General features: G+C 52.2%; 1 protein-coding gene across 1 annotated transcript in view; it reads right to left on the reverse strand.

Moving 5' to 3' along the window:
- The window catches only part of CLSTN2 (calsyntenin 2), a 406,755-nt gene that overhangs the window by 130,591 nt on the left and 260,575 nt on the right, over positions 1-15,589 (reverse strand). Inside the window, exon 5 of the mRNA XM_054983897.1 lies at positions 5,479-5,687. Within this exon, the coding sequence (XP_054839872.1) occupies positions 5,479-5,687 (209 nt within the window). The remainder of the gene's footprint in view (positions 1-5,478; positions 5,688-15,589) is intronic.

The following is a 15,589-nucleotide window of genomic DNA, read 5'->3' on the forward strand; positions in this document are numbered from 1 at the left end:
GCCTCCAGGAGAACAATATCTGAAACTAGTTCATTCTTGTGACAACTAAATAGCTAACAACTTACCTCTCTCTCAAGGTCTGGCAGTCACTCTAGCCATTAAGAAAAATTTCTGCACAGTTGGCCTACATTATAAGTGCAGTTTGAGTCTGCACAGTGCTGTTAATGAACACAGTCCCAATGATCACATAAATCTTAATATCCCCTACAGCTAAATAAAAAGTTGCAAGCTGATACATCTATGCAATACAAGATGGTTCTCTAGAAACATTTTTAATCATGTGCGGGAGACTGCTAGAGCCACAAACTGATTGGGGAAAAGGAAAGAAACACTATCCTCCTATCACTGAGATCCACAGACCCACAGGGTTCAGATGTGTATGTGGGATTACAGGGAAGCCAAGGTTGCAAATTCTCCTAAATGGTAGGTAATGATCAGGAATCAATAGCACATAAGACAGCAAGCAACCTTCAAGTACAACAGAGCTCCTGTGTGCTTATCAGACTTGAGTGTTTCTTTTGTTATCAATTGTAATGATTACAAAATGGAGTGTATAGTAATGATGATAATTAATATTAAAATGAAACAAATTCCCCATTAAACAGCGTATAACACAGAAAACCCATTATTTTCTTTCCATTTTTTCCTGGGTTCTTTTCTTTATGCAGTCTGCTTCACTTTTACAAGGCAGCTAACATTTTCCTGATAAAGATACAGAGAGAGCACAGTGCCCTTTACAGGGTTGGGGAAGAGAAGCTCTGGGCTTTCTTGATGAACTGTAGCCACTAGGATTACATACATGTGTTAGGTATTCCAATCCTGAAAGATATGGGGAGGGACTTCCTCATCCTCTCAATGCCTGCCCTGCTGTGTCAAAATTTCCCACTGCAGTCTGCAATCTCCTGCTTATCTCGTATTCTACAAATATTATCCTCCATCCAAGCAAATCTACCTCAAGGTCCTCCTCCTGCTGCCTGCCTGCCCAGATGCCATACCCTCCTTCTGCCACCAAATGCCCTTGTCTGCCTCTTCCTCTTCTACTATTCTTCAGGCTAAGTGGCTGCAGTGCTGGCTGTGTCACTGTTTGGAATCTTCCCTATCAATTCTCCCATAGACTTTAATGTTAATCATGGCTGCCTTTCATTCCCTCAAAAAGGTGGGCCCTTTATTCTGTCTGTTATTTGACAGCATAAATGTCCTGGGGGAATATTACAATCGCCATGAGTTTTGCCCAGTTTAGATAGAAAAGCATGAAGGTATAGATCTGAGGAAAATTATTGGGTGGGTGGGGATACTCCATTGAAACCAATGGAAAATAACAATGGGAATAACAAACTTGAATTATGAAAACAAAGCAACATTAATGGGGGGGGGGAATGAAACAAAACAATATAAAACAATCCAATAACAAAAAAAGTCCCTTTTGGAATTAATAACAAAAATGAAATAATAATAATAATAGCAGCTCTTATATACTGCTCTTCGAAACAGATTAGTGTCCCACTCAGAGCAGTAAACAAAGTCAGTGCTATTACCCCCAACAAAGCTGGGGCTGAGAGGAGTGGCTTTCCTAAGGCCTCCTGCTGAGCTCATGGCAATAGATTGAAACCAACAGAGTGCTGATTTGCAGCCCAACCACTTGACCACTATGCTATAACTCCCATGAACAAGTCTAATGCATATCTTGCTGCTGAATTTAAGTATACATCCAGGGCTTTTTTTTCAGCAGGAACGCGGTGGAACGGAGTTCCAGAACCTCTTGAAAATGGTCACATGGCTGGTGGCCCCGCCTCCTGATCTCCAGTCAGAGGGGAGTTTAGATTGCCCTCCGCGCCATGCGGCACGGAGGGCAATCTAAACTCCCCTCTGTCTGGAGATCAGGGGGCGGGGCCACCAGCCATGTGACCATTTTCTCCGAGGGCAACCCACTGAGATCCACCACTTCTTTTCCCAGAAAAAAAGCCCTGTATACATCTATACTTATCTGTCTACCCACGACCTAACCACAGTGATCCATGCAACAGTCACCTCCAGATTAGATTACTGTAACTTGCTCTATGCAGGGCTTCCTTTGGCCCTGACCCAGAAATTGCAGCAGGTCCAGAACACTGCTGCATGTGTCCAGATGAGGACACCATATAGGGCACATATCACTCTGCTTCTGCAGCAGCTGCACAGGCTCCGCATGGAATTCTGGATCAGGTTCAAGGTTTTGGTCTTAACCTTCAAAGCCCTAAACAGACCAACATACCTGAGGGACCACCTCTCCCCTTATATACCCCAGAGAGCACTTAGATCAGCGGTAAAACATCTACTGGTGGTCCCTGGCCCCAGGGAGGTTCAACTGCCCTCAACCAGGGCCAGAGCCTTTTCAGTCCAGGCCCCAAACTGGTGGAACTCTGTCTGAGGATACTTTTGGCAGGCCTTCAAGACAGAGATGTTCCACCAGGCATACGGTTGAGGCCAGTCTAAGGCTTCTTAGAAAAGCCTCCCTACCAGTCTCTCATCAAGAGGGGGCTACATACAACCATCTGCACCCTCAAGGGGGGGGGGGCTATATGCAACCATCTGCACAGTTATTGTGGTGATATTAGCTTGTACCCCCTTTCCCCCCACTGTTTACATTCTGACTGGGAAAGGAGCTGCCATCTTGATAATAATGTTGATTATACATACATACAGACGACCATGTTAAAATGTTATCTAATTGTTTATTATTGTAATATTATGCTGCTGTAACCCACCTTGAGTCTGCTCGTAGGGAGGGCAAGGTATCAATCAATCAATCAATCAATCAATCAATCAATCAATCAATCAATCAATCAATCAATCAAACAAACAAACAAACAAACAAACAAACAAACAAACAAACAAACAAACAAACAAACAAACAAACAAACACCCGTCCCTTACTGGATTTATACTCTGGTCTCACTAAATAATGAGACAATGCACTGATTCTCCCTCTCTCTGTGTATGGGTCAGAAGGAACAAATTGGTTTCATAACCTTTTGGTTATTATAACCTTTAGTTGAAGATTACACGATTGTGATGGTATCTATGACCCTTGGTACCTGCCAAGCGGAAGACTATTTCAGAATCTTGAAATAGGCTTGAAATCTTGTCAGGTTGGGTACGTTGCTTAGAAAGTCAAAGTTTACTAACAAGCAAAGGAGCTAATTGCAGGTATGTGGAAGTCATATACCCTTCTCCATTGTGACATTTCTAATACAATCCAGAGCCCCTAAACTGGGGGTTTTTAAATCTACAGTTTATGGCTTATGGTCATGGTCTCCTACATCTTTTCTAACTTCATCCTAAGGTAAAATAGGCCAACTTGGTGGTCCTGATTGGGCAGAAAGGCAAGATATAAATGTTGTAAATTATATATATATATCTAATTTACTATATGAAAGAACTATATGAAAGAACTATATGAAACTACATGAAAGAACTAGTCACAAATAATCTCCTTTAATGTTTTAAACTGAAAACTCCCATTATTCTCTCCCATAGCAAATTTGTAGTAAAAAGAAAGTAGTTAGAAATATGAGTGGAATAGTGCATGTGTGAGACATAACTCGACTTGTCATTATAAAATTCCATGTCCAAGTACTCCTGCCAATAAAGGATTTCTACACTAACTACCACTCATTCACTTAAACTCAGTTTCAATCATGTTGATTGCCCCCCTATATACTCTGTTCAAAACATTTGCCTTCCAGCCATGGCATTGTAATGAGGAGAGGGATTCTCTTTACCACCATTTTCATTTCACTGATGCTTACAGGTCATTATCCTCTGACATTCAGCTGTGCATTATGAGAAATCAGCTCAAATAAAGACAGATCCTGTCAAACGGGGGAAATGCTTCCTTTAAGCAGTGCAGCATGAAATGGCTGCTGAGAAAAACAAAAGCTCTGTGCACTTTCAGTTTATAATTTTGGCTACAGTTGGAAGTTCAAGAAAAATGCTCATGTGAGAGATGAGACAAATATGAAATTATTCGGGTGGAAGAGAGATGTTATTGCCTACTCTGTCACAGAGAGAATAAATGGCACTTATCCTGCAGAGTTTCACAGAAACAAACAAATTGACTTTTAACTTGAATGAAATAATACTGTTTGTCAAAGGCAGTATTTAGAATTTCTTTAATATCTAAAAGTGTTTCCATGTTACCAAAGAAAGCAAATTCTCTACAATTCTGTAAAAACTGTAATTTTACAGTTGTGCTCTTGTGAGTTTCTCATGAGATAGTAGCCCTACATCCTGTCCCCACACCGTGGAGGAAAAACAGTTTCACAGATATATTGGGCTGGATCCAAAATAATGTCTCCCTGCCTCCACTCCAAAATACTACCCTTGAGGTAAAGGAGGAGCTTGAGATCTGGAGATCTACAATGGGAAAGGAGAATAGATAGAAACTGCCAATTTGATTAGGCTCCAACCATTTGTGACCACAGCTTTCTTTTCTTTTAATTAGAGGAGAGGGGGAGGGCTAATGTAGCCCTGATAGAGAGGGGGAGGGCTAATGTAGCCAGGCTCCAGGTGGGGCCTTGAGAGCTCTCAGAATTACAACTCCTCTCCAGGCTACAGAGATCAGTTCCCTTGAAGAAAAGGGCTGCGTTGGGATAAGAGATTATATCCTGCTGAAGTCTCTCTCCTCCCCATACCCTGTCCTCTCCAAGCTGCATCTCCAAATCTCCATGGATTTCTCAATTCAGAGCTGGCAAGTGGCAACCCTAGGCAGTGCTGTGCATGTACCAGAAAAAAAAATGTAAGAAAAGTTATTGAGTTGGCCAGGGAAAAGGTACAAGGAAAACCTTAGGGGTGTTCACCCTTTAAAAAGGAATATACAATCAGTCAAATGCTTCAGTGAAACATATTCAGCCTGTGAAGATTTTTTTTAAAATGCACACATTAAAATGATTAAAAACAAATAGTCACATGGGTAGGCAAGGCAGATTTCACATCATCTCTAGTGATGTCTCAGGAAGTATCTGGTAACAACTGTACCTTTTATTTAGTATCCCCACCACCACCATGAAAAGGCCCCAAGGCCATTCTTGTGTCTATACAGTATCACAACAGTTCAGGTCAGAGGCTGCTGAATGTGTGCTAGTTTTAGGCAAGAGGTCCTCTAATATATTTTACAAAGAGGAACTGTTTTTGAACTGAATACTAAGCCCCTTCAAAGGCTTTTCAGCATGCCATCCTGAACGTTTTACTGATGTCCATCAGGGTTAAACTAGCTTTAGGTTGCATGTAACTGGCAACTAAGGTAGCAAAAACCCAGCAGCTGTTCCAAAGGGTCAGCAGAAGGCATATTCTTTTTCAGGATAAAAGAAACCCATTTTGGAGTACAGATTCTTCATTGCTCTATAGGAATAAAAGTATCTTACGCTTTCTAGAAGTCATTGGATTTGCACTGATCTACAACAGGTGTCGTTTTATAACAGTGTAATAGCAAGCACTCACCATTCCTGTCAATGGCAAATGGAACATTTGTTGTGACAATTTCGTAATTACAGATCTGGCTGTACTGAGGAGAACAATCCTCATCCATAGCTTCCACCTGTAAAATGCTGTCATAGATCTTGCCCTCTGTCACAGTAGCCTTGTAGGAAGCTTCTTTAAATGCGGGTGCAAATTCGTTGACATCCTTTACCTGGATATGAACCACAGCCCTAAAACATGAAGAAAGATTATTTTATATTCAGTGCAAACAGCCATTTAGTTTCAAAATCCACTGCGAAGTATTACGGTTTATAACAGATTCATGTATTAAATGCTTAATTTAAATAAAGTGTAGATAAAATGAAAATGATCCCTGATGAATGCTTACAAGTCTCACACACACAAAAATGGGATGTAAAAAAACAACAGCCATGTGAACAAATGTGAAGAGATATTGAGAGCAATAAAGTGCATGCTTTGAATGGAGGGGCTTCTTTTAAAGAAGTCATTGCATTATGTGACTTTCTGTTTCACTGTTCTATTTTATTTGTATTACGCAGTATACACATATGAAAATGTTCACATCAAACAACCTATTTAACCAATAGTAAGGCAGTGGACATTGCCTTTGAAAACACAGTTAACTGGCTAGGGGTCAGGTGCTTGCACCTTTTCTCCTGTGAATACAAAAGCAGCTGAGGCAGGTGATTTTGAACAGAAAGATAGGCAGAGACGAATGGGTTGAACAGACACCTATTCCTCTGATCAAATGCTCATTTTCCTCCAGGAGCTTTTTTATTATGCAAAATAAGCATAGCTATTTCATACACATAGCTTGCGTATGAAGCAATCGTACATAAAAAAAATAGAAAAGTGGTAGAAATTGCCATTAAGTCATAGCTGACTTATGGTGACCCTTGCTGTGGTTTTCACAGGTGGTTTGCCATTGCAACCCTGGTTTTCTTGGAGGTTTCCCATCCAATTATTAACAAAGGTAACCCTGCTTATCTTCTGAGATTGGGCTTCCCTAGGCTACGCAGGTCAGGGTGGAAAAATCCCGTACACTGAGTCCCAAATCCCTCCCCCACCACACACACACTTGGATGGGGGAACACTAAGGAAGATTGCAGAAGAAGGCAGTAGCAAATCATCTTTGCTTTTCACTTGCCTTAAAAGCCCCTTGCTGCTGATGCCCTGTTGGTTGCGACTTGACAACACTTATGTACATGAGTAATGCCGGTCCTGTTGCTACAGCCAAGAAAATTTGAGTAGTAAAGTGAGTAGGACTACTCCTCTCATATTATCCAGCCTGCATGTTAAGATTTGCCTCACAAACCTTGCTCTCCATGCCCCCCCCTTCAGAGATGAGATGGGTAGCAACCAGAGACAGGGCTTTTTCAGTAGTGGCAACTCACCTATTGAATGCCCTTCCCCTTGTGGCTTGTCTGGTGGTTATACTACTCTCTTTTAGGCAACAGGCCAGTCTTTTATTTCCATTTTATAGTGTGTCTTTAGCCAAACACTGTTAAATTCATTTTAAGCTGCTGAAAGCTGCTGTAGCATAGTACTTAAGTAGATGGACTGCAAATTAGCACTCTGTTCGTTCAAATCCCACTACTGCCATGAACGCAGTAGGCAGCCTTGAGTAAGCCATTCCTCTCCACCCCAGCTCCATAACTGAAATGTAGTGATAATAATAACACTGACTCACTGCTCTGAGTAGGACACTAGTTTAGAAGAATGTGTGGGTTTTTTATGCTGGGTTTTAATTTACAACTCTTAATGTTTTATGCACCCCAGTGGGGTGCCGCAGGGCTCGGTTTTGGGCCCAGTACTTTTCAATATTTTTATCAATGATCTGGATGAAGGAATGGAAGGACTGCTCATTAAATATGCAGATGATATCAAATTGGGAGGAGTAGCAAACACCCAAGAAGATAGAATTAAAATTCAACAAGACCAGAATACACTGGAGAAGTGGGCAACTGTGAATAGGATGCAATTCAACAAAGACAAGTGCACAGTATTACATCTGGGCCACAAAAATGGGAAGCACAAATACTGGATGGGGGATACACTTCTGGGCAGTAGTATATGTTGTCCAGGGCGGGCCTCTCCTGGCTCGGACTGGGCCTTACCCCCCACTTCGACGGACCCCCCCAGAGACCCGTCACCGGCCTCCTTGCCCCCGCCAGCCCCCCACTTACCAGGAGGCCCGTGGGGACGGGCCCGAGGCCAACTGCGGCCCTAGGCGTCCCTGGCGCGCCGCCGCCGGGCCAGGCGAGTTCGCCGCCACCGCCGGAGCAGCGGAGCCTGCCGCCGCCACCACCGCTAACACTGCCGTCGGAGCAGCGGGGCCTGCTGCTGCTGACGCCGCCGCAGCTTGCGGCGGTGGGGCGGCCAGGGCCGCCCCGGCCGGCCGGCGCACCGGTGACAGCAGGGCGGCGAGCTGGGAGCGGCGCGAGGGAAAGCACAGCATTGCCGCCACTGCAGTCGCCCCGGGGCGGCGTGCCTGGGATGGGCGCGGCCGAATGCCGGCAGGGGGAGGGCCCAGGTGGGGCAGGTGAGGGGAGGGATGCCCAGCAAGCCGTCCCAGCTCTGGGTTGCCTGGATGGCTCCTGGGAGGGCTCCCCAGTCTGAAGGGGCACCGGGGATTGGCTGGGGACGGGGGAGGGAAGAAGCAGGCTCTGGGGAGAAGGCACGGGCTGAAAGGGAGATAGAGGGGCATTTGACCCAACCGGGTGGGAGCAGCCAGGTGCCAATCAAGAGGCAGCTGATCCAGGGGAGGGGATTGGTGGAGGGCCAGGGGCAGAGCCAGGAGGGATTATAAAAGGGAAGCTCCCGATGACGCCGGGGAGGAGAAGGCTGTCTGGAAGGCAGGTCAGAGAGAGAGCGAGAGACTTCCAAGGCAGCAGATAGGAGGCAGACCCTGGTGTCTGAACCACTGCCCCTATCCAGTCTGAGGCAGAGGGAGCACCTTCAACCTCCCCCTGGTGGCAGCCCGGAGAACGGCAGGACGAGGGGAGGGCACGGCCGGCGGGGAGGGGCCTCACAAACTGGTGGAGAATGCAGGCACTAGCAGCCCCGTGAGGCACCCGCGCCCGCACCTTCCCACCCCTGCAGGCTGGAGTAGCATCCGGCCTCTCATACGCCTGGAGGTTCTGAAAGCGACGAGTGTGGAGATCCCCGCCGAGGCCACCAGCTCCACGATGTACCTCACACAGTTTGGCCAGTGGCTGACCGAGCACCAGGGGCAACTACTGAAAGAAGTGGCTCAGCAGCAGCTAGACGCACAAGCTGCTCTGGCACGCCAACAGCAAGATGCCCAGGCGACCCTCATCAGAGACCTCCAACAAGCGCTGGCCGGCGCCGGGGCCAGGGCCGGCGGCGGCGCCGGGTCCAACCCCCGACCGCCGTTCCACCTCGCCAAGCTGGGCCCCGAGGATGACGTGGACGCGTTCCTGGAGGCCTTCCAGCGCACGGCAGAGGCAGCGGGGTGGGCGCCGGCTCAGTGGGCCTTCATCGTTGGGCCTTACCTCACGGGGGAGGCGCAGGCCGCCCTGAAGGCCCTCCCCAAAGCAGAGAGCGCAGACTACGCGAGGCTCAAAGAGGCGATATTGGATTGCTATGAAATCACACCGGAGACTTACAGGCAGAAGTTCTGGACCATAGCCTTCCAAAAAACAGACCGGCCCTGCACCCTGGTGGCTAATCTTCAAGACGCTGCCTACCGCTGGCTGAAGCCCACCTCGGACGAGGGCCGGAGGATTGCAGACCAGGTGGTGCACGAACAATTGCTACAGGTGATCCCCACTCAGGCCCGAAACTGGGTGGCCTACAACAAACCCGCCACCCTGAAAGAGGCCACCACGCTGTGGGAGAACGTGATGGCCGTGGAGACCTGGGAGCCCGCCAAGCCAGAGCCCCGCCCCGGCGGCGACGGGAGCCACAGCACGGGCAAGAAGGGGGGATGGGCCCGGCCAGGCCCCTGGCCCCCCGCCCCCGCCCACCTGGGCCGGGCGGCCGGAGGGCCCCTGCCCGGGCCCCGGCTAGCCCTACCGCCGCCCGTGACCCCCGCCCCACCTAAACCCGCCAGCTCGGTCCAAGAGACGGGAGACAAGGGACCATGCTTCACATGCGGGCAACGGGGGGACTGGAAGAGGGAGTGCCCCCTTATAGAGTGCGACCTGGGCTGGGATACAGCCCTGCCCGCGACAAGCCGGGCCCCTCGGCCTCCCCCCATGCTCGTCCTGGTGTTGGTGATGGGCAGGAAGCTGACGGCGCTCCTCGACAGTGGGAGCTCCATGTCAATGATCCACTCCCACCTGTTGCCCCCCGATCTGCCGGTGATCCGCCAAGCCGTCATCGCCTGTGTCCACAACCATGTGGAAGAGTGCCCGGTCGTCCTGGTCCCCGTGACATACCGCGACCAGACGTGCAAGACGCCCTTGGCCCATGTACAGGCCCTAACCTACCCGGTCCTACTGGGGAGAGACTCCCCCCACTTCCACCCCGCCATGAAGACAGCCCTTCCCCCTGATCTGGAGAAGGCTGGAGAGGCCCTGTTCGGGGATGACGAGGAGGCCGCCGGGGGACGCCTGGGAGGGAGCGGGGTCGGAGACGCCCCAGCCCAACTCCGACAAGGTTGGGGAGCGGAGCCCCGGTTCGCCACCGCCCAGGCCGAGGATCCCTCGCTGGAGGGCCTACGCTGGATGACTGCAGTAAGTGAGGGTCGGGTCCTCGATCCCCGCCGGGAGGGGCGGCTACCGCGGGTCATCCGTGAAGGGGGGCGCTGGTACCGCCTGGTGAAGGGAGGACAGGGGGAAGTGGCCCAACTGCTGGTCCCGGCCGCCTACCGCCCAGAAGTCCTCAAGGCCGCCCATGATCATCCCTGGGGAGGCCATCAGGGCGCCCAAGGCACTACGGCCCGGATTGAAGCCCACTTCTTCTGGCCCGGGCTAACCAAAGAGGTCAAGCGATACTGTCAGGCCTGCCAGCTTTGCCAGCAACAGGCCACCCGCCTCCCGGCCCAGGCCCTGCTGGCCCCGCTGCCCATCATCGAAGAGCCCTTCTCCCGGATTGCCATGGACTTTGTCGGACCTCTGCCTCGGACCCCATGAGGGGCCCGTTATATCCTGGTCTTGATGGACTATGCAACCTGGTACCCCGAAGCCATCCCCCTCCGGGACACGAAGGCCCCGGGGGTCGCCCGGGTGCTGCTACGCTTCTTTGCCCAGGTGGGGTTGCCCCGGGAGTTGCTGTCGGACTGCGGGAAGCCCTTCATGGCCCAACTCACCAGACACCTGTGCCGGACGCTGCACCAGCGTCTATCACCCCCAGACCGATGGACTGGTAGAGAGGTTCAACCAGACCCTGAAGGCGATGATCCGCAAGCTGGCCCATGACCGCCCCCAGCAGTGGGACTTGTACATAGATCCCCTACTCTTCGCCATCCGCGAGACACCCCAGGCCTCCACCGGATACGCCCCCTTTGAGCTCTTGTACAGGCGTCGGCCCCGCGGGATACTGGGGCTGGTGGAGGAGCAGTGGGCCCCAGCGGCCACCCCCGAGGGATGACCTGCCCCTGAGTACGTCCGGGACCTCCAAGCCCGTCTCGAGGCCTGTCGTGCCGCTGCTTGCGAACACCTACGGGCGACACAGCAGTCCCAGAAGGCCTACTACGATCGGGGGGCCAAGGCTCGAGCATTCCAGGTGGGGGAGAAGGTCCTGGTCCACCACCGGGTCATGGGGCCGGGCCCAGGGGACCTGTGGCGAGGACCCTATCCCATCACCAAGGTGCGGGGACCCCTGTCGTACGAGGTCCAGTGTGGGCCGAGCCCCCGGCACCGGAAGAGGCTGAACATCAATGATCTGAAGGCCTGGCATGAGGTGGAGATGCTCCAATGCAACCTGTCTCCCGACCCCCTCAAGCTCCCCGCGGGGGAGTTGCCTTGGACCCCGGGTGGCCCCACTGAAGAGGACCCTGTTCTAGACCCGGGCCTCCAGGGCGACCAACTGGCGCAGGCGAGGGCGGTGGTCCACCAGAACCCTGGCCTTTTCTCCTGCCGACCAGGCCGGACCACCGTGCTGGCTCACCACATACCCACCCCCGGACACGTAGCGAGGGCCCCCTGGAGGCCACTGCCCTTAAAGCGGTGGGAGGTTGTGGCCAGGGAGGTAGAGGACATGCTCTGCCTCGACATGATAGAACCCTCCCGCAGCGCGTGGCGGAGCCCTATCGTGGTAGTAGGGAAGCCGGATGGCTCCGTCCGCTTCTGTGTAGACTACTGGCAAGTCAACACCATCGCCACCTTCGATGCCTACCCCATGCCCTGGGCCGACGTACTGATCGATCAACTGGGAACCACCCGGTATCTGTCGGCCCTGGACCTCATGAAGGTGTATTGGCAGAGACCCATGGCGCCGGAGGACCAGGAGAAGACGGCCTTTGCGACCCCCCAGGGCCTGTTCCAGTTCAAGGTCATGCCCTTCGGGCTACATGGGGCCGCAGCCACCTTCCAACGACTCGTGGATCATGTGCTGGTCCACTGCCAAGGGTTTTCCCGGGCCTATATAGATGATATCATCATCTTTAGCCCGGACTGGCCGTCACACCTGCAGCACCGGACCACGGTCCTGGCAGCATTGGCCGGGGCAGGCCTGCAAGTCAAACCACGCAAAAGCCGGATTGGGTTCCAAGAGCTCACATACCTCGGATTCCAGGTGGGTCGCGGGGTCCTGCGCCCCATGCCCGACAAGGTCACCACGCTAGAGCAGAGCCCCCGCCCTCGAACTAAGCGCCAGATGCGGCGCTTCTTCGGGCTGGTGGGCTATTACAGTAAATTCATACCCCACTTCGCCAGTCAAGCCAGCCCCCTCTCCAACTGCTTACGGAAGGACCAGCCCGCTACTATTAGCTGGAACCCCGACCGGCTCCGCGCCTTCGAAACCCTGAGCGGAGCCCTGTCGGGAGCCCCCGTGCTGCGGAACCCGGACTTTGGGCGACCCTTCCTCGTCCAGATGGACGCCTCCAACGTCGGGCTGGGGGTGGTCCTCTCCCAGGAGGTCGAAGGCCAGGAGCACCCCGTGTTATTCATCAGTCGGAAGCTGCAACCCACTGAGGTCAAGTACGCTACATTAGAAAAAGAGGCCCTGGCGGTAAAGTGGGCGGTAGGCGTGCTCCAGTTCTAACTTGCCAACAACCCCTTTACCTTGGTCACCGACCACGCCCCCTGCTGTGGATGGCCCGCATGAAGGACCACAACCCACGGGTTCTCAGGTGGTACCTCTCTCTGCTCCCTTTCAGCTTCCAGCTGCGACATCGGCCGGGCCGGATCCATGTGAATGCAGACTACATGTTGCGGATCCCGGAACACCACCTGGACCAGGAGGCGCCGGGCCCCAGGGGGTGTGTGTGTCTGGGGCGGGCCTCTCCCGCCCCGGACTGGGCCTTACCCCCCACTTCGACGGACCCCCCGGAGACCCGTCACCGGCCTCCTTGCCCCCGCCAGCCCCCCACTTACCGGGAGGCCCGTGGCGACGGGCCCGAGGCCAACTGCGGCCCGAGGCGTCCCCGGCGCGCCGCCACCGGGCCAGGCAAGTTCGCCACCGCCTCCGCCGCCGGAGCAGCGGGGCCCGCCACCACCGCCGCTAACACCGCCGTCAGAGCAGCGGGGCCTGCCGCCGCCACCGCGACTCACGGCGGCAGGGCGGTCGGGGCCAGCCCGGCCGCCCGGCGCACCAGCGACAGCAGGGCGGTGAGCTGGGAGCGGCGCGAGGGAATGCGCAGCATTGCCGCCACCACGGTCGCCCCGGGCGGCATCCCCGGGACGGGCGTGGCCGAACGCCGGCAGGGGGAGGGCCCAGGTGGGGCAGGTGAGGGGAGGGATGCCCAGCAAGCCGTCCCAGCTCTGGGTTGCCTGGATGGCTCCTGGGAGGGCTCCCCAGTCTGAAGGGGCACCGGGGATTGGCTGGGGACGGGGGAGGGAAGAAGCAGGCTCTGGGGAGAAGGCACGGGCTGAAGGGGAGATGGAGGGGCATTTGGCCCAACCGGGTGGGAGCAGCCAGGTGCCAGATCAAGAGGCAGCTGATCCAGGGGAGGGGATTGGTGGAGGGCCAGGGGCAGAGCCAGGAGGGATTATAAAAGGGAAGCTCCCGATGACGCCGGGGAGGAGAAGGCTGTCTGGAAGGCAGGTCAGAGAGAGAGCGAGAGACTTCCAAGGCAGCAGATAGGAGGCAGACCCTGGTGTCTGAACCACTGCCCCTATCCAGTCTGAGGCAGAGGGAGCACCTTCAACCTCCCCCTGGTGGCAGCCCGGAGAACAGCAGGACGAGGGGAGGGCGCGGCCGGCGGGGCAGGGCCTCACAAATGTTAAAGGGATCTTGGGGTAAGAGTGGACTGTAAACTAAATATGAGCAGTCAGTGTTGTAAAGAAAAAATGTTTAAGAGTGTAGGGGGCCCTTTTGAGAGCTAGGTTGGAGGCTTCCTTGGCTGGAGAAATTCCCTCCCCCCTTTTGGAGAGGCTTTTCACTTTTGCTAGCAGTAAGTTATGTATGCTCTGTCCTTGAGTCAAGATAAGCTGTTCTTACTAGCTAATTGGTAATTAACTTCACACCTGTAGTTTGGGGTCGTGTGCCAAGAGCTGCAGATCTTCCACACGTCCCTTTGCGCACTTGTCAGGTGATGTGGTCAGGCTGGGAGTGGGTGTGGTTAGGCCTGCCTCACTTTGGTTCCAGCTTGAACCAATATAAACCGGCTGTTAACCAACATGGAGAAGCTTATGTTGAGTGTCTACCTTAGACCTCTGCGTATGCTCTTTTGCTTTGTTTCTGGCTCTATTTGTTGAGAAGGACTGAAGCTCCATCTTTTGCCTTGCTGTTTTGTGGGACTTTTGCTTGCTACAACTGAGAAACCAACTTGCTTTGCCTCCTAAGAATTTACTGTGGTATGTAGAGCTTACTGCTGTAGGTTTTTGTTTGTTTGTACTCACCTTTTGTCTCGTGTGTGATAACCCTGCACCTGGAATTAATAAACCTTTATATTTTTATCTTGTGTGGGTTATTAAGACTCGGAAGCCTCACTGCTATAAAACCTTTGTTGAACTCACCCTATGTGTGCTTGAGATCCACCTACCAAACAACTATTCTTTTGCTGTGAACTCTGCCTGTAAGTTTATCCTTGCAAGGTAGACTTTGCTTTGGCTAAATTCCCTAATAGGCTCTGGAGCTTTGCTCCCTAACTCCTTAGCCTAGGGATAGACTGGGGAGCTGGTGGCAGCTTACTTGGTTTGCTATTTGCAACAGGACCTTCCAGGCAGCCTGTGTCCCTTCCCCTGAGCTGGGCTGGGCCCCAGGGGTCTGGAAGTCCTTGACAAGTGTGATGTGGTGGCAAAAAAGGCTAATTCAATCTTGGGTTGTATCAAAGGGGCCATAGTGTCAAAATCGCAGGAGGTCATAGCCCCTCTTTATACTGCCTTGGTCAGGCCGTATAAAGGAGTATTGTGTGCAGTTCTGGAGGCCTTACTTCAAAAAGGATGTGGATAAAATCGAGAGGGTGCAGAGGAGAGCGACGAGGATGATCAGGGGTCTGGAGACTGAGCCCTACGAGGAAAGGCTGAGGGCCTTGGGAATGTTTAGTTTGGAGAAGAGGAGGTTGGGGGGGGACATGATTGCTCTCTTTAAATATTTGAAAGGCTGTCATTTGGAGGAGGGCAAAGAGCTGTTCCAGTTGGCAGCAGAGGGTAGGACCTGAATGAATGGGCTTAAATTACATGCACAAAGGTACCGGCTGGATATTAGGAAAAACTTTTTCATGGTCAGAGTAGTTCAAAAGTGGAATCAGCTGCCGAGGGAGGTGGTGAGCTCCCCCTCACTGGCAGTTTTCAAGAAGAGGCTGGATGAATACTTGTCAGAGATGCTTTAGGCTGATCTTGCACTGGGCAGGGGGTTGGACTAGATGGTTTGTATGGACCCTTCCAACTCTATGATTCTATGATTCTATAAGCTACCTTAGGCAGGTTCCCTGGAGAGCAGTATAAACTTTTTCTAAATAAATGTTCAAGATACTGTGGTTTTGATGGTGGGGGACTGGCAGTGGGTACAGGCCCAAAATCAATTAGGAAGAAAGGTTAGG

This window comes from Eublepharis macularius, chromosome 6, assembly GCF_028583425.1.
Source record: "Eublepharis macularius isolate TG4126 chromosome 6, MPM_Emac_v1.0, whole genome shotgun sequence".
Taxonomy (NCBI): Eukaryota; Metazoa; Chordata; class Lepidosauria; order Squamata; family Eublepharidae; genus Eublepharis; species Eublepharis macularius.